Genomic DNA, 23,548 nt, shown 5'->3' on the forward strand with positions numbered 1-23,548 from the left:
TCGTGGTCTCTTCTTAACCTCCCCTTAGCCCTAGCCATTCAATCCACATACCTGAGGACCAGTTCATGTCCCTCCCTCCTCTCTCAAGCACCACCCCAACTACTCTCACCAACTGAACTTGCTCTTCTATTAACACAGCACTTAAATCTGGATCACAACTATTTGGCTCTTGTATATGTTTACCTGATCACTAATTCCTTTTGCTTTCTAAACTACGTCATAAATGTAAGGGCAGAGGCCATGGTCTGTTTTCCTATACCAATCTTAAAGGCAGAAATCATAGGCCCCACCCGAGACACAAAATTCTGTGTTGATGGGAGTGAACGGGGAAGCATTAACATCACTCTAGGTGATCCTTATAAAAACTGCACTATGAGAAAACCTCTATGTATCCTTCCAGCAGAGATAATCTTGTCAACAAGTATTTATCTTTATTTATTGACTAATAAGGCCTTAATACAGGATCAAACATTTCTTTCATCAATACTACATATAAAAAAAGCCAAAGTTGTTTTTTACGGTTCACAAAAAAGGTAGGAAACACTTTACATTTTTCAGATAAGAGGACAGTCACTGCTAAAACAAGGGTTCATCCTCCAGCATGGCAGCCTTACCTTGGTGCTCCTGGGTAATCAGCTGACTTCAGTTGTAGTTGGCCTCTGGCACATTCTAGCAAGTGTTAGCTGGGGAGTGACTACGGTTGTGCACTTGATGCCAGGATGATTCTGCTTTTAAAATGCAGTTTCTTCCAATGATAGCCCTTGAAATTGCCTTCCCAGCATTCCCTAGTTGAAAAAGTTATTCTCCTTCTATTTCTGCTCCTCTAATATCCAGTTTGCTATTCTGCACTATTTTCAGAAGGAATCCTCCATCTTAAACTCCATAAATAAATGAAAACCAAGCCACGCAGTTGGAAATCAAGTTTTGTTTTTATATGAACAGAAGTAGACCATCTAGAAATATTTCAGTTTATTTAAATTGTTAAGTAGAATATGAAACCGAATTTGTAGCTAGTACCAGAGAATGGACTTAACTGTTTGGTGTTGAATGAGAACGGCTTCTACACAGGATCCCAAGAGACTTACAGAAAAGGGGGCAAAGCCCTATTATTAAGCAAATAAAACTCATGTTTCAAACAGGTTATACAAAAATTGATTTATACTCCATTTCCCTTTTTTTGATATTTAGAAAGTGCAGATTTAACAAAAGGTAGCCATATCCTTTCTATGTACAATGCCAATTATAAGTATGCAAACAACAAAACTGTCAGTCTGTTACCCAAAAATCCCAGTGTTTAGCTCTCAAACCTTAAGTCACTGAACTGAGTAAGGATTAAAAGAGGGTTAAAAATAAAAAAAGCTACTGCCACATTCCAGGTAAAGGAAAGCAACGAACACATTAAAATTAATCTAACAACAGTAGGTTTTACCTAAAACTTTTTGAGAAGCTTAACATCATGTCATTATTATTTTTAATGGAAAATTAAGGATTATTTGGCAATGCTGCTTTTACTAGTAGTAAACAATGATAAAGTGAGGCAAAAAACCTAACAACCACCACCAGTGAGGCATATAAAATCACTTTTAGGGCACTATCTGAAAATTCATGGATGTTCATAGCAGATACGTCCCTATGTTGTTTATGTGAGCCAAGAGGTCATTAAAATGCTACCCACGACACAAAAAGACTTTTCAATGGAAGCTGCTGTCCTAAACTCAGCCTCTGCGAGAAATGAATCATGCTATTCACAATTATTTCAACAAAGGTATCATCTTAGGATGCTAGCAGCATAGCAAACTTAACTTACCCTATCCTAATGATAAGCAATGAAGCAAAATTAGAAAAATGAAGTGAAAAAATGACAGGGTGAGAGAGAGCTACAGTATCTTATCTTCACATGAAAAGCCTTTGTTGTCCTTTTTCCAAATCCATGGTAATACAAGTTTTCCGAAGGGATGTGAAGATAGGACTTAAAATTAATAATATTCTAAAGTACTTCTAAATCTTAAGGTAAAGACAACTTAACACTGAAAGAATGTTCTTCGAAGGCCAAATCTCAATATATTTGGCAAACATGTTAATAAATTTCACTCCTCCTTCCCACCTTTTTGAAACAACCTTGACTGGGCTACCAAACTGCTAGAGGAGTTGCCAAAATGGAGACTATTCAAATTTAGGTTAAGAGATTTATTCTAGGAAAGTGAATAGGCTATACACCTAATTAGAGAGACAAACCACAACACCCTCCAAACACTAGTGCATGCAATTAACTCTTCCATTTCATAAACTCAGTGGAGAGACAGGAAGGGAACAAAGAGGGAAAGAGAAGAGGAACATGAAGTCGAACAGCAAATGAAGGAATCTGGGACAGAAGCTTTAGGGGAGAGAGAAAATGAGGGGAGGACACAGTTAACTGACATTTGATAACAGGCAGTTAGAATTTATCTTTCAGTTTACTTAGCAAGTTAAAACAGTGCTTTATGTTAAACTCGACAAACCTGCTAGTTTACCCCTTTCATTTTTAAATAAATCATACCACAGGGTGGTGGGGGAGAAGCAAATAAAGCAGCATGCAGGAAGAGACACAAGGAAAAAGTGGCCAAGGAAAAGAACCGGTGGCAGGAATAGTTTTAATTATAAAGGCCACTTAAAATGAGACTCCACAAACCAAAGCTATCATTTCTGCATTATCCTTTGTCCTCAATTAACTACTTTGAAAATTACAGCCAAGCAGACCACAAACATTATAATGCTTTATGTTTTGATGATATGTCTCCTGCACATGCTTCCACCAAAACAAAAAAAGGAAAAACCAAAGAAGTTCCTTTCCACGTAAGGCACAGGACAAAATCAACCCCATTTACATACACAAGGCGAAAATGAGTGTTTTCCTGGCTTCTGTTTCTTTTGCTATCACATGTCTATAGATTATAGGGACTCAAGCACATTATCCATGACAGAAAATTCCACTGTTGTACAAAATAAAATTGTTAATTCTAACTTTTATTCTTATACAATTTGCAGAATAGAGTTGAAATGATTGCTATAGGTTTTAATGTTGATAAGAACTGGACTATAATACAACTGAAATGCAGTGGTGAGCTGAGCAAGTACATTTAAAAATGAACTCACAGACATGATTTTTCTATACATTTTTTTGTTTGAAGAAAATTATAAAGTCAGCAAGCAGTCACAGATGAAAGAACAAATAAAACAGGTGGACTAGGAGTTAAAAGATGAGGAACAAAAATATCTGTTGAAGAGTTAAAAATGGACAGAGTGGTTTATTTTGCAGCAGGAAGAGAAAACAGGGTGGTGGATGGCAACTGATGGAACAGGAGAGCGTTCAGCAACATTTGCTCTTCCAGCCTGTCACGCCTCCTCCACTGCTGATATCTACGTTTTCACTGTTGGGCTCTTTTACAGGGGTCTGGAACAAACACACAAGGAAAGCAACCCATGAAAAAACACTGCCATGGATAAATCAAGATTTAACAGCAATATTCTCACAAATGTTAATTTATGTAACAGTGCAATTACAGTCACATGAGATAGGTTTTCTCTCCCATGCAAAGTAAAGAAATGGAAGTTTTGTTTTTGATCTTCATTTTGCCTTTTTCTTCCAAGTTGTGAAATGTCTTGAGGCCTCCTGGCTTTCCTTTGTAGAACTTCTGAAATCTTCTCTGCCCTAACTCTTGTGAAGAGAGGTATATTATCTCCTGGCCTGACCCCTGAGTATTTAGTACTTAAAAAGCATCATCAAGCATATGTATAAAACCAATGTTGGATCATGTCTAACTTCAGAGAAGTGAAACAGCCCTTTTCTGTTTAGTTTTACTTGCCTTTTGAGATTGGAGCTTGTATTTCCATAGCATTGCTTTAAAAAGGCAATTTTAACCATGATACATTAAGTGGAGGGAATAGGGTGGGGCAGAATGCAAAGTTGTATAATTCATGTTAAAAATGGATACAGAAAAAAATCAAAATGAGAGACACCAAAATGTTAATAGTAGTAACCCCTTAGGTGGTGGGTTTATGAATTATTTTATTTTCCTCTTTGTATAATCCTGTATTACCCCAACATCCTAAATATTACTTGTATAATCAGAAGAATATACTATTTTAAGTGGATAGCCTATACTATATGTATGAAAGCAGAATTCATTTTAGGGATAGCATACCTACAGCAAAGTATACAAATCTTAACTGTGCTTGATGGATTTTTAATATATGCTGTGAAACCACCAGATCAAAATATAGAACATATATAATATGCCCCCAGAAGGCTCCCTTGTGTCCCTTTCCAGTCAGTACTACCCTCCTAAAGGTAACCAATACTCTGATTTCTACCACCATAGATTAGTTTTTTCTGTTTTTGACCTTCATATACATGGAACCATATTTCATGTATTCTTTTGTATCTGATTTCTTTTTCCTTTTACTCAGTGTCAGCCTATGCAATTTATCCTGTGTGATTTATCCATGCTGTTGTGTAACAGTGTTCATCATGAATGGAATTTTAAAAGCTAGGATATAAGTGGGAACTTATTTTCTCATGGAAACAATATAAAGTTAAGGTAGTTCAAGGGGAAAGAACTAAAATAATTTCTAAAACTCACATAGCCCAAGAGAGGCCTGCTGAATTCATACAGAGGTGAAATTTCTACTTGCACTTTGAGCTAACCCACCTAATCTCACTGCCTTATGGAATTCTTCTTTTCACTGTATGTTAAAGATGCAAGTTTTGCATTAAAAAGGTCTTTGTGAAAAATGCACAGAAGAGAAAGAGGCAGCTCAGCACCTGGCCACAGAAAAAAAAGTTGCATAGGAAGTACTCTTTCTCTGGGACTCCTGGGTGTGGGTCAGTTAAAGATATCTGGGTGCTTATAGCCAGGGAGGTCACTACATTTATTCAGTTTGCATATCACTCACAGTCTGTCCTTGCACAATTTAACTTAGACCCTTGAAACAGACTCTCAAAAAAAGAGCCAATAACTAAATAGCAAAAGCGGGCAAAAGAATAAACAAAAAAGTTTACAGAAAAGGAAACACAAAAGTGCTTCGTAAACATATCTTTAAAAATGCTCATATTATTCATAAGAGAGCTGCAAATTATATCTGTGTTTTTCACCTGTCAGGTTGGAAAACATCTGAAAGTCTTATAATTCACTATGTTGGTCAAGAGTTTGAGTAAACAGACATTCTCATATATTGCTGGCAGGAGTATAAAAGGGTACAGCCCTCAGGCAGAAGGTGGCAAGCATGTATCAGAATTATAAATGTACTATATGCTCTTTGGCTACTTCTGGGAATCTGTCCTTCAAATATACTTGCACATGTGTAAAATAATATAAATATTATTCACTACAACACAATTTATGAGATCATAAGGCTGAAAATCACCTAAATGTCCCTCACTGGGAAACCTGTTTAATTATAATAGACTACTCAAAGGAGTAGCACTCAGTTATTTTAAAAATGGAACTATTTTACTTATATTAAGTGCCAAACAGTGCAGAGCATGTTGCCTTACGTGTTTTTTTTTCTTTAAAAAAAAAAAGGGGGGGGCTTCCCTGGTGGCACAGTGGTTGAGAGTCCGCCTGCCGATGCAGGGGACACGGGTTCGTGCCCTGGTCCGGGAAGATCCCACATGGCGCGGAGCGGCTGGGCCCGTGAGCCATGGCCGCTGAGCCTGCGCGTCCGGAGCCTGTGCTCCGCAATGGGAGAGGCCACAACAGTGAGAGGTCCGCGTACCGCAAAAAAAAAAAAAAAAGGTGGGGGGGGAAGGATGGGAATAAAATGTATATATATTCATATTTACTCATATATTAGTAACTAAGAAATTAATTATTGGTTGCCCATGGGGGAGGGATGAGGAGTTGGGGGAATATAGTGAGAAACTTCTCTGTATGTTTACTCTTTTTATTTTAAATGTCTGAATCATGGGAATGAATTATCTATTCAAATAATTAAGTTTTAAATGTTTTAAATTGCTTTCATTCTAAAGTTCTTTTTTCTTTTATCAACTCAGGAGAAAAAGCACTGCACAGAAGGTTGCTAGTCAGGAATCACTACTGTATTTTACATCTTTTAAAGCAAGTTTACATTTGATGTTTTAACTCATAACTTTATCACACTGAAAAGTGCATGTATGTGTATGGGGAAAAAACGCTGCCTCACAATTGGGCCTGCCTACCTGGGGAAGACTCTAGACTGAGATCTTTCTTTATTGGTGCATCCATACCTTTTAACCTTTAATATGATAAGGAAGATCTACCTCACTGACACACAAATTATATGCCTATATAGCACTATTTTTTTGAAATGCAAAGATTTGGAAGAAGATCAAGGGATATAATACAGAAAGAACTCAGAAACAATGGAGAAGACCAAATTTCCAGAAAGAGAAAAAACACAGAGAACACGGGTCTTTCAGTAAGTTTTGTGATAATTCCTATAAGTACTGAAATAATTTTTCACTGTAACCCACCAATCTCAGAAATACAAAGTATTATACTTTCCACCAATTAAAGTATTTTTCTATCTGTTATTCCCTTCATTTAATTAAAAATACAAATGTTTTTTCGTAGTCTACCTAGTATTTTTCTGTTCTACTTTAATTTTTGTTTCTTACAGGAATCTTTTAAAATAAAAATATATTTCCTCAAGGAATTCTAATGGGTTTTTACCTATATCCAGCTGTGTAAAAATATTTTTTAAATTGTTTTTATAACTTTAAAAAGAAGCAAGTTAAAATTTCAAAACAAAACTGTACATGAAGTAAAAGTGATTCTGTCCTGTATCCCCTTCCCCTTCCCACCATCACGCTAGAGTACTCACTAGATAGAGTCTGGTATATATCCTTCCAGATCCTTATTTGCTAAGCATAACCAAATGTGTGTGTGTATATGTGTACATGTGTTTTTGGTATCACATATAATTTTTAAAAGATCATTTACCACACATGTTATATCCTAACTTGCTTTTTATTACTCAATATGTCAATACATTATAGATATCAGACATGATATGCAGGATGTCAGCAGATGTGAACAGGCACAACTTTTGTAGTTACTCTAAACAGCAATAAGTGATAACTGTTTTTTCTAGTTTGAACACTATAGTAAATAGATAGCTCTCCCCTCAAAAAAATTAAGTTGCTTGGTTCCTCAGAAATTTCATTAGATTTACACTCGATAATACCATCTCTATTACAGCTTAGATTTATATGTGTGTGTGTGTATGAAATTTGAGGGGCTTTTGGGGGGGGGGGAAATACTGATATCTCAAGTATAAAAATAGGTTACCAGAAGCAATTAAATTTTCTCCTATACAATGCTTGCTCCTCCCTCAGGATTGTGTCAGATTTTCTCTATTTTACTTGCATTTTAAATACACCGTAAGATTGAATAGCGAATTCAGGACTCATAACCTTAATTCATAACTGTGTATTTTATCTAGTCATTTGAGAGGAAAATATGAAAATCAGATTTCCCAATTTTGCTACAAGTTACTTGTACTGGCAAATTTTGGGATTCACGAATTAAACCCAGAAAGTAACCTCGAGGTAAAATTCCCCGAGATCAATTTTCAGCTTTTTTTTTTTTTTTTTTTTTTACCTTACAAGTTGAAATGATTGGGTAAATGAAATTTGGGGGCAGACTTACTCTATTTATTCAGTATATAGTATATACATGCCCCTCACTGGCACATCTGAGAAATGACTATATAGAAGAATAGTGCTTTTGTAGCAATAACTACATCATAGATTCACCTCTTATCTTAAATTTTTTATCTATGGGAATGCAAAGGATATATAAGAGAAATGAAACAGAAGAGCCATAACACCATGGACCAGACAAAAAGTTGGAAAAAGGAGTATGAAATTAGGCTAGAGACTGAGTACTGGAGCTCAGAGTGTCAACTGTTACCACTGACTAGATCCTAGAGATTTCTAGATGGCTGCCTGTTCCTTCCAGTTCCTTTCTTTACTTTGGAGGATTATATATTGGTGATGGGTAAACGTTTAGAAACAATACCACCCAAACCCAATTTCTGTATGTAAATCTAGTACTTTAGAAAACATGAAATGTTCAAATGTGACACCAGGCACCTTAGCAGTAAAAAAAAAAAAAAAAAGAAAAAAGAAAAAGAAAAAAGAAATTTACCTTTCGAAGGATATCTTCAGCTAATGTGAGGAACGCCTTTTCGATGTTTATATTTGCTTTTGCACTAGTCTCAAAAAATCTAATACCATGCTCTCTTGCAATCTAAAATAGAAGCAAAATATCATCATAAAATTATCAAGTATAGGTTACCAATTGATGACTTTAGCATCCTAAAGGAAACAGTAATATTATTCTAAAGGTAGTAATCTCAACTAGGTTATCTAAAATGAACAGATTATTTCAATAGGTCAAGACTCAAATGGTCAAGCTCCTTAGAAAACAAACAAAAATTCACTCAAATGATAAGCTATCATTTCCTATAGCATTTTTAAAAGGATGCAAATAGCTCAAGTGCACTCCACTACCACTAACATAAAAACAATCAAATGCAACACCATCTTCACAAAGAAAGGGAAGCATATTAGTCTCATTCAGAGCTTTTTACCTGTTCTCCTTTTCCTTTAGGTACAACTCTTTTATCATCCATATCACACTTGTTTCCTAGTAACATTCTTTCCACATCTTCATTGGCATGCTAAAATGAAATAAAAATTTAATTTACACACTACCATGAATTATGGCTTAATAAAAATGACTTTATAGGAGGCTGTCTAGTTTCTAGAAACATTCTCAACAAGAGAGGACATATGCAAAAGATCTGAAACTGTAATTTCTTACACATAGTCTAAATCCAAGCTGGATCACGATTTTAGATAATGTGTATTACCCTATAAGAAACCTTAGTTTAAAATTCTATAGAGCCCTTAGTCTCAAAAAGTCACATTGCTAGGGGAGTCCATGCACAAAAATCAGTTAAAAACAAATGTTGCTCCACTGAAATCCTAATGAAATCTTTTGCACAAATAGGAAAATCCATCTCTAAAATTCATGTGGAATATCAAGGGACCCTGAATAGCCAAAACAATCTTGAAAAGAAGTACAAAGTTGGAAGATTCACACTTACTTCCTGATTTCAAAACTTACTACAAAGCTACAGTAATCAAAACAGTGTGCTCCTGGCATAAGGACAGACATGGACAAAAAGAACAGAATAGAGATACCCGAAATAAACTCTTGTGTACACCATCAAATGATTTTCAACAAGAGTGCCAAGACCATCCAATGGGGGAAAGGACAGTCTTCTCAACAAGTGGTGTTGGGAATACCAGATATCAACATGCAAAAGAATGAAGTTGGACCTTTAACTTACAACACCATACTCAAAATTGGATCAAAGACCTAAATAGAAGACCTAAATCTATTAAACTCTTAGAAAAAAACATAGGGAAAAAGTTTTATCACCTTGGAATTGGCAATGATTTCTCAGATATGACACCAAAAGCATAAGCAACAAAAAAGAAAAAACAGATAAATTGTACGTCATCAAAATTAAAAACTTCTATGTGTCAAAGATCACTATCAGCAGAATGAAAAAGCAACCCATGGGATGGGGAAAATATCTCAAACTGTCTATCTTTGGCCCAATGCACCTTTCCCTGAAATATCCCTGCAGCAACACAATTATGTTCTCTGGACACCAAAAGTAATTTACGAGACTTGGTTTGTCTTAAATTTGAATCCATCATATTATTTCCACCAGCCCCATCCTCATCTGGATACCTTCTACTCATCTTTTCAGGTCTCAGCTTAAACGTCACTGCCTATTTCAAGACTGTTTGGCTATTCTGGGTACCCTGAATTTCCATATGAATTTTAGAATCAGCCTGTCAACTCCCGCCGCTATCCGAAAGAAGCAGCTGGGATTCTGATAGGGATTTCACTAAATCCTCAGAACACTTTGGGCAGTACTGCCATTTTAACAATATGGAATCTTCCAATTCATGGACATAGGATGTCTTTCCAATTATTTAGATATTCTTTAGTTTCTTTTAACAACATTTTATGGTTTTCAAAGCCTTGTGCTTCTTTGGTTAAATTTTTCTTATTTTTTTCTTTTTGATGCTACTATAAATAAAATTATATTCTTAATTTCATTTTTTGATTATTTGCTGCTAATGTATATAAATACAACTGATTTTTGTATACTAATCTTGCTTCCTACAACCGTACTGAACTTGTTTATTAGTTCTAATAGTTTTATTTTTTGGTGGAAGTGTGTGGATTCCTTAGGATTTTCTATATACAAGATCATACCATTTACAAATATAGTTTTACTTTCCAATCTGGGTGCTCTTTTTTTTCTTTGCCTAAATGCCCTGGCTAGAACCTCTAGTACAATGTTAAACAGTAGTGGCCAGAGCAGGCATCCTAATCATGTCCTTGACTGTAGGGGAAAGGATGATGTTGTCTGTGGGATTTTCACAGATGTCTTTTAGATTTTGCCAAATGGGTTTTTTTGCGTGTGTCTGTTGACAAGATCATATGGTTTTCATCTTTTATTAATATGGTGAATTACATTATTTCATATGTTGCATTCCTAGGTAAATTTCTCTTGACCATGATATATATAATCTTTTCTTAAATGTTGCTGGATCAATTCAGCTGTTAAAGTTTAAATTTCTACAACACATTAAAAATTAGACAAAGTCTATCTCTTATATATCAGAAAAACAGATTTTTTTTTTTAATGGCTGGGTTTTACGATGTTAGTTCTCATGCTGGGAAACTTAAGCCATCCAGCCTACCAAGTTAAATGTATGACCCTGTGGTATAATAAAAAACATATTTTTGGTCTTTGTTCCTATTCCTGGCACAGTGCTCCTAATTTGCTGAGTGATAGGAGTGTCTTTTGTTATTCATAACAAGCCTCTTTCTGTTTACCTAAATTTATGCTAATAGAGGACTCTCAGCAGGGCCTCTACAGAGTTTCACAATGGAGGCTGGTCACCAGAGGAACCAAACACTGAGGGTTCAGACTTTTAACCCCCACCCGCCACGAGGTGAAGGGGGCTAGAGATTAGGGTCAATCACCAGAGGTCAGTGATTTAACTATCATGACTACGTAACGAGGCCCCCATTAAAACCTGGAAACAATGAAGTTAGGGTATCTTCTGTGTTGGTGAACACATCAAGGTGCCAAGAGGGTTACATGTCCAGAGACAGCCTAGAAGCTCTGCATTCTCCAACCCCCATACACTGTCTATGCATTTCTTCCATTTAGCAGTTCCAGAGTTGTGTCCTTTATAATACAATTGTAAGTATAGCTCTTTCCTGAGTTCCATGAGTCATTTTAGCAAATTACCGAACCACAAAATGGGTCATGGGAACCTCCAAATTTGTAGCCAAGTCACACAGAAGTGCAGGTAGCCTGGGGGACCCAGAACTTGCATTTGAAGGAAGAGCAGTCTTGTGGGACTGAGTCCTTAAACCTGTGGAGTCTGACACTAAGACTGAGTAATTAGTGTCAGAACAGGATTGAATTGTAGGACATCCAGTTGATGTCACAGAATTGGAAAATCGGTTGCTGCTGGAACACTGCACAGTATCTCTATATAAATTGCTCTTATTACACATGCTACTTGGCCAGACAATAAAATAAAGGCTAAGGAAATTTTAAAATGGAGGCTTTGTTTTTGGTTTCAAAATCTGTCTCATTAACAGATTATTAAATACTAACAGACTTCTTGTAGCAATGGAAAAGTTAGTAATAAGCCCTTAGGATTGTTACCATTGAAGATATTATTACCTTGGGTCTAATACTGGCTTAAGACTTGGTCTTTGTGTTTCCAGCCAAAAGTTGCTTTAAAGAGGTTTTTTATTTTTGGCCGTGCCACACAGCTTGCGGGATCTTAGCTCCCCGACCAGGGATCAAACCCGGGCCCCTTGCAGTAGAAGTGCAGAGTCCTAACCACTGGACTGCCAGGGAATTCCCAAGAGTTAGTCTTAATGAAATTCAAAGCATAGAAGGTAGAAATAAGACATGAAAAATAATTCCAACAAGAAGCTACCTATGCTGCAGCACAGAAACAGGCAAGCTTTGACACATTACCTTATAAAAACTGACATCTTCACGTGCAATGATATGGCACTATTTTCTTGGTTAGCATTTTACTGTATTAGTACTCTGTATCTTTCAAAATGTCTAGAAGTGATACGGTATTTCCATAACTTAAAAATACGTTTTTATTTATTTATTTTTGGCATGCCACATGGCTTGTGGGATCTTAGTTCCCTGACCAGGGATTGAACCCGGGCCACAGCAGTGAAAGTGCCAAGTCCTAACCCATGGACTGCCAGGGAATTCCCAAAAATACGTTTTTAAAATTACTATTGAAAATGTAATTCATTCATTCAATAAAAATTCCCCAAGAAAGAATTCATTTAGACAGGTGTGTAAAACCACTGGTAGCTTCTAGTTGGGGCCATCTTACAAGATGACCGTATAGAGTTTCTGGGTAATCTGGTAATTGCCTTGGATGGGGTTCAAAACAGATCTGCCCAAAATTTTAAGAAAAAGGTAGGCAAAAAATAACATTACCCTGTAAACAAGTAGAAATATTCAACAGTAATGATAGCAAACACTATAAGATCAACTGGAATATTTATTCTTCTTAACCAAGGACACAAATGTGTGTTTATGTAGGGTTTACGCAATTTCTAGGTCTTACCTCATCTATGTTTCTAAGCCATTTGCTGATGTTTTCAAAACTTTTACCATTGGTGATGTCATATACTAGCATGATACCCATTGCTCCTCTGTAGTAGGAGGTTGTGATGGTGTGAAATCGCTCCTGGCCTGCCGTATCCCTGAAATAAACAACCAATAATTTGCACTGAGCATTTGATATTACTAAGTTCTAGATAAAGGGCAAAACAGTAGAATAGTTTGGTAAAATAGAGATTAAAATCCACTATATGACACAAAACAAAATAGAACCACCACTCATTTAATTCTTAAATAGTATACAATTAAGGTTATTTGTAAACATATATATGTGCAAATACTTTTTAGTCTAAGGAAATTAACAACCTACCAATACTGGATGAAAATCTGAAAGGGAGAACAGTACAAAGTGACATAAAATTCTTTTTAAAGTTATTTAAAGACGAATACCAGCAAATGTGATAAAAACTCTTGGAATTCCATTTATTTAGTGATCTAGTTCCACAATGTAATACAAAAGCTTGTGGAATTTTGAGAACATTAAAGGACTACACCATAGTATAGCCACATTTATCTTTAGAATCATTTACAAAAAGTTGTAAAGATAACCTCATTTATAAATAACAGGACAGAAATACGTAAATAGTAGTATTTTTCAATGCTTTCAAGCTAAAGATATTTTGCTCCTGTAATTTTTCCCTCATTTGCATCACCAATTCCTTTTTATGGATCATTATAATTAGCATATGTACATGTTTAAGTCTCCCCCCCTTTCTTAAAAAATTTATTTATTTTTGGCTGCGTTGGGTCTTTGTTGCTGTGCGCGGGCTTTCTCTAGTTGCGGCGAGCGGGGACTACTCTTTGTTGTGGTGTGCGGGCTTCTCATTGCGGTGGCTTCTCGTTGTAGAGCACGGGCTCTAGGCGTGTGGGCTTCAGTAGTTGTGGCACGCGGGCTCAGTAGTTGTGGCTTGCAGGCTCTAGAACACAGGCTCAGTAATTGTGGCGCACGGCCCCAGCTGCTCCGCAGCATGCGGGATCTTCCCGGACCAGAGCTCGAACCCGAGTCCCCTCCATTGGCAGGCAGATTCTTAACCACTGCGCCACCAGGGAAGTCCCTCCCCTATCTTTTCTAAAAAAAGCAAAATTCAAACAAACAAAAAACCCCACTCTCAACCCCACATCCCTCCAACTAACACTGCGTTTCTCTGTTCCCCTTCCCAGCAAACTTCTTTTTAAAACTTTTGTTTTAAAATAACTACAGCCTCACAGGAAGTTTCGAAAACAGTACAAAGAAGTCCTGTGTACCCTTTACCCAGTTCTTCCCAATGGTAACATCTTACATCATAGTACAAAAAGAAATTGACACTGGTACAATCTACAGACATTATTAGAGTACTGTTCTCTGCAATTTTATCACATGTATAGAGTTGTGTAGTCACTGCCATAAAGAAGGCAGAAAACTGTTGTATCACTCACTCCTCTCTCTACCTCCTATATAGTCCCTACACTCTGGCTAATAATCTGTTTTCCATTTCTCTACTTTTGCCATTTCCAGAATGTTATATAAATGGAATCATGCATAATGCAACCTTTTGAAACGGTTGTTTTCACTTTTTCCAGCATAATGCCCTTGAGATCTACCCAAGTTGTTGCATGTAATACTAGTGTGTTTCATTTTATTGCTGGGTAGTATTCCACTGAATGGACTCATCACAATTTGTTTAATCACTCACCTGTGTAAGGATATTTGGGTCGTTTTTAGTTTTTGGCTATTACAAATAAAGTTGCTATGAACATTCGTGTACAAGTTTCTGTGTGTACATAAGTGTTCATTTCTCTGGGATGAACACCCAGGAATGTTACTGCTGCGTCAGATGGTAAGTATATGTTTAACTTTATAAGAAATTGCCAGTAGTAGCTACTAGAGTAGCTATACTACTTTAATACATTCCCACTAGCAATGTATGAGAGACCCAGTTTCTTTGCATCCTCATCAGCATTTGGTGTTCTCACTATATTTTATTTTAGTTGTACTAATAGGGCATGCAGTGATATCTCATCATCATTTTAATTTGTATTTCTCTACGGCTAATGATGTTATACCCTTTTTCATGTAGTTATCTGCAATCCATATATCCTCTCTGGTGAAATGTCTATTCGTGTCTTTTGCCTATTTTCTTTTTTTTTTTTAGCTGCACAGTGCAGCATGCAGGATCTTAGTTCCCCAACCAGGGATCAAACCCGTGTCCCCTGCAGTGGAAGCACAGAGTCCTAACCAGTGGACCACCAGGGAATTCCCTCTTTTGTCTATTTTCTAATTGGATGGTTCCCCCCACCCCTTTTTTTTTTAACTATTGAGTGTTGAGAGTTCTTTTTACATGTAAGTCCTTTGTCAGGTTATGTGGTTTGGGAATATTTTCCCAAAGAGTCCACCTGCCGATGCAGGGGACACGGGTTCGCATCCCGGTCCGGGAAGATCCCACATGCTGCGGAGCAGCTGGGCCCATGAGCCATGGCCGCTGAGCCTGCGCTCCGCAACGGGAGAGGCCACAACAGTGAGAGGCCCGCGTACCACAAAAAAAAAAAAAAAAAAAAAGGTATACAGGTTTGGAAGGAAGACATAAAACTGTCTTTGTTCACAGATGACATGATCATCTATGTGGAAAATCTGAAAGAACTGGCCAAAAAAAAAAGTAGAAACAACCTAAATGTTCATCAACTAATGAATGGGTAAATAAAATGTAGTATATCCATACAATGGAATATTATTCAGCCATAAAAAGGAACGAAGTACTGATATATGCTACAACATGGGTGAACCCTGATAACATTATGTTCAGTGAAAGAAATCAGACACGAAAGATCACATATTGTAATATAATTCCACTTATATGAAATATCCAGAACAGGAAAATCTACAGAGACAGAAAGTAGGTTAGTGGTTACCCTGGATGAAGGGTTTGGGCAGGATGGAAAAAGGCTGCTAAAGGGTATGGGTTTCTTTCCAGAAGTATAAAAATGTTCTAAAATTGTGATCATGGTGAATATACCTTGCAAATATACTAAAAAACTATTTAATTGTATACTTTAAATGGGTGAATTATAAGGTATGTGAATTATGTCTCAATAAAGCCATTACAAAACAAGTAAACAAACGGAAAACATGACTAGGCTTAAAAAAACAAACTAAAAATTCCAATGGCGATTCATTATAACCAGAACCAATCCCAAAATCCTTACCCTGAAGTTTACAAAGTATTACAGGATTTGTACTTTTCACCAGCACCCCCCCGCCAAATTCTGAGGCACTCTTTTCCCTGACAGCTAGAACCACATTTTTTCATGTCTCCAAATTCACAAGCTTGGTCTCACCAGAGAGCTTCTGTACTAGCTGTGCCCACAGTCCTATACATGGTTGGCACCTCATCTTTGCATTTTAACCATCACCTTATCAGAAGCCTTCTCTGCCCATCCAATTTAAATAGTCATCCAGTCTCTCTCTATTCCATCTCCTTGCTTTACCTCTCTGCAAAGCACTTATTATAGATTTATTTACTGTCTCCCATGTCCTCTAAAATGTAGGTTCCATCAGAGATTTGTTTGTCTTGTTCACTGCAAAATCCAGAGTATCTACATGGTGAATAAACACTCAAATGTTTGTTAATGAGTCAGTATTTCAGAATCTTACCTAGCAGTCCTTTATTATATTTTAGAATCAAGGCATTCCAATTTAGTTACATGACCCTTAAAAACATACATTTTTAAAAATAGTGCTTATATGTCTAAAAATATGAGTAGCAAGGAACGTAAAAGAACTACCAGGGCTTCCCTAGTGGTGCGTGGTTGAGAGTCCGCCTGCCGATGCAGGGGACACGGGTTCGTGCCCCAGTCTGGGAAGATCCCACATGCCGCGGAGCGGCTGGGCCCGTGAGCCATGGTCACTGAGCCTGCGCATCCGGAGCCTGTGCTCCGCAACGTGAGAGGCCCGAGTACCGCAAAAAAAAAGAACTACCAATACATTAATATTCCTTACATTTAATCACAGTGTGCATTATATGTTCATATATCTGACACCTATCCATTTATCCATCAATTCAAATATATACTGAGGGTCTACCATGTGCTAGGCATTATGCAAGAACACACACAGAACATGGGTCTGGAGTCAGATCCAACTTTATTGTCAGGTTCCAATCCTTCCAGCTGAGTGACCTTGAAGGTATTTAACCTCCCTGGATCTTTGGGGTTTTTTTTTTTACAAACAAAGTAGTAGGGATAACTAAAGTAAAATTTTATAATTAATTTGTATTTATTATAGATAACCCCAAAGAATCTATAGTATAAAAATATGCAAACATGTAATAATATCATTATATGTGACCCAAAATTTAATTGTGCTTTTAAAATGTCCTAAGTCAAAACCATCTCTACAGAGATGCTCTATGTCTATGGTATTCAGAGCTCTCTCAAGTTAATAGTTGTGTGTGTTTAAGCTATAATCAAAATTGTTTCACAAGCAAAACCCTGGCTTTGCCTGAAGCCTATTTCTGTATGAAAGTAATATAATATGTTTTTTTATTTAGCCAAGTTAAAGATTTGGCTGGACTTTTCAATTTTCTTAAGAGAATCTCAGCCCTGTCATACAAATTTCTGGAGTTACACTTCTTCAGAGGGTGAAAAGTGTCAAGAAGACAAAAAGTAAAGAGACTAGGGGCTGATGCTGGGGATGGTGCAAACAAGTGAAATTTTAAACAGAGTAGAGGAAGTGAAGGGAATAAGGAAGTGAGCCATACAAATATGTGGGAGCAACGGTATTCCAAGAAGGGGAAAGAACAAGTGCAAAGGTCCTGAGGCATGGTTGAGGAATAGAAAGGAGATCAATGTGACTGGAATGGAAGGAGTGAAGCCAGACTAGCAGGAGATCAGAGAGGTGGTGGGGCGGGAGTGCAGATCATGTAGGATCTTATAGGCCTCGGCAAGCATCGCAGCTTTTCCTCTGAGTGAGATGGGAAGTCTATTGGAGGGTTTTACGAAAAGAAATAACTTAATCTGGGTTTAAAAAAAAACTGTTCTGTCTACTGTGTTAAAAATGGGTGTGTGTGCAAAAGCAGAGTTAGGAGGTAATGTAATACCTATCCAAAAAAATGACATTTAAGAAAAACCATCTAATAGACTTGCTATCAATTCTATGTTGCATCCTTAAATTAGGTTAGACTACTAAAAGGCCATACACACAGACACGCACATGTATGCATTTGTATTTATGTATTTATATACCTTCTTAGACACAATCTTATCTCCATTATCTCAATATTATGTCAACAAATTAGAATCATTACAAATAGCTTTATGAAAACTTATTGTGTATTAGTTATGACCTGTTCTTTCCTGCTTTCTTTACATTATTTCTGAAAAGAATAACTTACTTTTTTTGTTGGTAGCCCTCCCTCCCTGCCCTTTTTGTGTTGGACGCCAAGAAGTTTATAGGTAAACTTTACAAATTAAGCATAGCAAATGAGTTGTCCTTTAGAGACAGTGTATTTACATTTTTCTCAATTCCAAATTCTTATTTTATCTTTTATTAATCTATTTAGTTACAAGTTGCCTTAAAACAGATGTAATTATAAATGTTTTCATGAAAAAACAATAAAAATTTGTCCTATCACAGTAGAAATAGTTTAGTTCTTTTGTAAATTGCAAAAAGAAGTATAAATTAACTAATAATTCTATCCCACTAGGGAGGGGTTAAAGTTTCCTACCTAAAATCCAGGCTAAAAATGTACTTATCCAGGGCTTCCCTGGTGGCGCGGTGGTTGAGAGTCCGCCTGCCGATGCAGAGGACATGGGTTCGTGCCCTGGTCCGGGAAGATCCCACATGCCGCGGAGCGGCTGGGCCCGTGAGCCATGGCCGCTGAGCCTGCGCGTCCGGAGCCTGTGCTCCGCAACGGGAGAGGCCACAACAGTGAGAGGCCCGCCAAAAAAAAAAAAAAAAAAGAAGAAGTACTTATCCAAGACAAAGAACATACAGGACCGGGCTTCCAGTAGTGTCTAACAGCTGTAATGTAGGAGGGATAGAAAACTTGCATTTCGATTTTTATCATAAGTAATAACAATTTAGGGAAAAAATCTTCCACAGCATTCTGCTATGAATACCACCCCCAACACTGTCTAACATTCTTGGAACACTGTTACACCCAGGTATCCATATGGCTCACGTCCCCATTCATTCACAACTAGCAAATTATATACACACTTCAGTGTCAAATCTATGACTACATTCTCCACCAAGAAAAAACACACTGCAAAGAAACTACTTAGCTAAATCTAAATCAATGGCACCTGGAGAGGAAATTTTATTTTTATATTATTATGCTGCTTAGTTATGAAATACTGATAAAAAGATATTGAAATATTAATGGCCCTTCTGAAAAAGTAATCATGATTTCAGAACAAAATAAGAGTTTTTGTTTTCACTGATGGCATACTACTCCATCTGTTCTTTGATTTTTGTCTCCTCCATCTCCCAAAACTTCTTACAACCCCTCTTCCTTCTTTTTATATGCTCTCCTTGCTAAGTCTTTTAAAATTATCCTTTTCCTGGATCCTCCTATAATACCAATCCCTACCAACTGTTAGTGCAATCAACAATTTATTTCAAAGCAGAAAGGGAGTCCCTGCCTCACCATCTCTAGGCTAATTGGTGACCCTCCGCCCAGGGCTAAAAATAGCCACAGCTGCTAATTCATGGTCAAATTATTTTTAGGTTTGCATAAAACCTAAAACACATACACCCAGGTCTAAAGACAGCAGGTTGGCTCCAATCAGCAAAAGCAGGTGTTTATTGTCTGAAGAGCAATTAAACACTGTATATATTCACATTACCTTTTCATGTCCCATATTACAGGTTTTTGAGCCTGTTTTCAAAACCACTTGGTTTTCCTCTCCTATTAAAAATTTTTTCTTCTCAGCCTATGTAGTATAATCAGATTTCTGAAATTATGAATCAATGGCAATAGAATTTTCCTTACATAAAATGACAGATGCACAGCTAAGAGAATGTTGTAAAATCCTATTTTTTCCCACTGACATATAATGAAAGGAGTGATATATTCCTAGGAACTAAAAGAGCTTATTTCCTTAACTGTTAGTCCCACACACAGGGTCAAAGAAGCCGTGTGCTCTGGCTGCTATTATGACAGCTATTTTTAGGCTGGACACTGACAGCACCAGAACAGGCCAGAGACAACATCAAGCTCCTCGGCAAGGCAGAGACCCCAAATTTCGTAACTTTGTGCTTTTGGTAACATAATGAAGTTATTTACTTTATAAATTAGGATGTTAAATTTCTCACATTGGGTTTTATCTTAACAAGGCCTGGATTTCCTCACAGATATGCAACTTCTCTACACCCAAAATACTGTGAGTTTAATTTATGCTCGTCTTCATCGCCCAAAACGGGTCAAAAGTCAAAAGCCTGATACCTACCCTTGCAGAGCTTACATTACAGTGGGGACAGGAACAAACAAGTAAATAAATATGTAATTCCAAATTGTGATAAACCTTAACAAGGTAAACAGGGTAGAGTGATGAAGAATGACGTAAAGGGGAGGGAGGAAGCAATCTTGATAATCAAGGAGGTCTTCTCTATAGAGGTGATGTTTAAGGTAAGTGAGAAGTGAAGTATGAACAGAAACCAATCAAACAAAGTCATTCAGTCAACAAATATTTATTCAGCATCTGTATCTGCCAGGGTCTGTTGTAGGGGATGGTTACATAACCACAAATCAGACAGATGGCATCCCCACCCTCAAAAAGCTGACATTCTAGTGAGGGGAACAACAATGAACACATTTTTAAATATGGTAAACTTAGATACTAAAAAAATACTCTGACAAACATAAACTAAGATAAACATGATAGTGCCTAAAGGACTGGGGTGGCTTTAGTTTGTCATCATGCAGGGCCTCTCTCAGAGGCTAACAATGAACTGAGATTGAATGAGAGAAGGCAGCAACACAAAGATCTGATAAAAAGCATTCCAAGCGGAAGGAACAGGTGAATAACAAGGGCCCACAGATGGGAATATGCTTGGCATGTTCAGGAGAGGAAAAAATGACCACAGTGGCTGGAGCAAAGCTGGTAAGAGATGAGGTCAGAAGGGGCAGTAGCCAGAAACTGGAGTTTTCAAATTCACTTCTGTTGAAATGGGAAGCCTCTGGAATGGAGTGGTACTTCAGAATGCTTAGTCTAGCTACACTTGGGTGGGTTAAGGGGGATCTACAGGGTATGTACAAAGGTCCTAAACTGGAGAAGAGCTTGCCATGTTCATGGAATTGAAAGGAGATCAGCTGTGGGGAGAGACTATATATACAGGGAGCATAAAAGGAGGTCAGAACAGCGGGCAGGGGACCACTCTGTAAACTGTGGAAAGGAGTTTGGATTTGGAATTTCGGCTTTCATTCGAAATGCAAAGGAAAGTCAAAATGGTTATAAATAGGGGAAGGAATGACAACCATGATCATATTTATATTTGAAAAAGGTTACTAAGGCTGTTACCTGGGAAAAGTACTGGAAGAAGGCAAAGGGGAAGTAAGGACCTGTTAGAATATTAAAAGCCTACTGCAATGGTCCAAAGAATAGGTAATGGTGGCTTGAACTGGGGGTAACAATGGAGACATCAGATTGTATTTGGATTCTAGACATATTTTAGAGACAGAATCAACAAGACTTGCTAAATTGGATGTTGGGGTTAAGGGAATGGGAAAACTCAAAGACGGCTCCCGTGTATCCGGCACTTTATGTCGGTAAATGTTTAATTTCTCTACAATATGATACTAACTGGTTTCTGGTAACTGTGCTGACGTTAAAATCTGCTGCTGGTACAAGATACAAATGTTGACAGTGGCAAACATTTCTGACCCCCCCGCCAAAAAAAACCCCCAAAAATAACAAAAAAGAAAAAAACCGAAAGAAAAGGCAGACTTAAAGTAACTCACTATGACTGTTTTCCTGGCAGGACCCACTACTCTACGGAAAATGTAGATAGCAAAAGACACTTCGGTAGAAATTTTCTAGAGATCTGGGATTTTAAAAACCATAGCTAGCTGCTTCTCTATCAGCCAAACAAGCTAATTTCAGGCCCACATACATGTGCCTTGGACAGGTGAGACCCTTATGCAACAGTTAAACTAAAAGATTCCTAGAAAGAAATGAGTGAAGACCATTCGAGTAAGAAAAATAAGACAAAGCTTTAGCACAGACTAAAGAAAGTTTCCAAAATTAATATTCAATCACAGAACAATTTTTCATGCTGAAACAAGAACCTGAATATATTCATTCAAACTAAAGAGAGATAAAAATCACTGTGCTTTTTAGTAGCAACTGGAAGCAAAGTACTGAAGTTGAGAATAGCATTTTGAATTTTGGTATCATCGTAAGTTAATAGTAATGGGGTTTTTCCTCCTAAAAGCTTTCTTGAATCACTGCAGCATATCCCAGCAGATCTCTTAACCTGGAGCTACATGACTTTTTTTCTCCCTGGAATATTAACATGCATATCAACTCAAGCAAAGAAAACAAAATCAGCTGGCCTAATGCTAACCTCTTGAAAACTATTAATCACAAATTTTAACCAGTCACTCATTCCTAATCTTTACAAGAAAATGGATATTTAAAATTAAAAGCAGGGCTTCCCTGGTGGCGCAGTGGCTAAGAATCTGCCTGCCAGTGCGGGGAACGCGGGTTCGAGCACTGGTCCGGGAAGATCCCACATACCGCGGAGCAACTAAGCCCGTGCACCACAATTACTGAACCTGCGCTCTAGAGCCCGCGAGCCACAGCTACTGAGCCTGCATGCCTAGAGCCCATGCTCCACAACAAGAGAAGCCACCGCAGTGAGAAGCTCGCACACCAGAAAAAAGAGCAGCCCCCGCTCGCCACAACTAGAGAAAGCCCACGTGCAGCGACGAAGACCCAATGTAGCCAAAAATAAATAAATAAAAATTAATTAAAAAAAAAAAAGCAGTCAATTGTATACATGAAAACCTAAACTACATCAAATTTTCCTTCTAAAGTGTTATAAACTCTAAATTATAAATGTTGCCATTTCTCTGCTATACTTGATTTTATAGGTACACTAGAAATCTTTTCTAGATTAATCTTGAAGGCTACACTGGAGGACTTCTTATTTCAAAAGAGCACCTTCTGAGGAAGGCTCTCTTTTTAAAAACAAGCATTACGTGTTACTCTTTACTTCTGAAAGCTACAGAAACTAAAATGGTAAGAGGAGGGAAAAATGTTTAAAGCCACAGGTCAAGAAACAGAAGGGAGAGTCTGTGGAGGACAGAGTGTAGGAGGAGGAACAGGACATATTCAGTAGGGCAAAGGTTTTATATACTGTATAAAGAAAAATATGTCTTAAAAATATTGTTTTGTATGCTCCTGTTTCTGTTATATACACACACATATACATGTATATTGAGTCACAGAGTCACAATGTAAAATGTATCTTACCTACTGTCAAAAAAGTTGGAGAATTATTGGCTTAAATAATAATTGTATCCCCTATACAGAGGGGATACAGTTAAGAAGAGAGCCAATCAGTCTGGCAAGGCCTAGGAGGGCGCTTGAAACACAAATGTCATGTAGGGACAAGGTCGGAATAAGATGTGAGGGGCTGGCTGAAATTCAGAATAAGTAATTGACATCCTTTCCCTTGAGATCACTTTAATTATAATGAAATAGAATATGAGGCATTTTTCATTTGCTGGGTTATTTCCCAGTTAAAGAAAAGAAAAAATCAATGATCATCAAGTGG

At 37.3% G+C, this 23,548-nt stretch overlaps 2 protein-coding genes across 2 annotated transcripts in view; one reads left to right on the forward strand and one right to left on the reverse strand.

Moving 5' to 3' along the window:
• The window catches only part of DTNB (dystrobrevin beta), a 608,309-nt gene that overhangs the window by 1,632 nt on the left and 583,129 nt on the right, over positions 1–23,548 (forward strand). The gene's annotated exons all lie outside the window — the stretch shown is intronic.
• The window catches only part of RAB10 (RAB10, member RAS oncogene family), a 75,276-nt gene continuing 52,638 nt past the window's right edge, over positions 911–23,548 (reverse strand). Inside the window, exons 3-6 of the mRNA XM_004268104.3 lie at positions 12,737–12,875; positions 8,614–8,703; positions 8,169–8,270; positions 911–3,430 (exon numbers count right to left, since the gene is read on the reverse strand). Of these exons, the coding sequence (XP_004268152.1) occupies positions 3,347–3,430; positions 8,169–8,270; positions 8,614–8,703; positions 12,737–12,875 (415 nt within the window). The 3' untranslated portion in view covers positions 911–3,346. The remainder of the gene's footprint in view (positions 3,431–8,168; positions 8,271–8,613; positions 8,704–12,736; positions 12,876–23,548) is intronic.

Source organism: Orcinus orca, chromosome 13 (genome assembly GCF_937001465.1).
Source record: "Orcinus orca chromosome 13, mOrcOrc1.1, whole genome shotgun sequence".
Lineage (NCBI taxonomy): Eukaryota > Metazoa > Chordata > Mammalia > Artiodactyla > Delphinidae > Orcinus > Orcinus orca.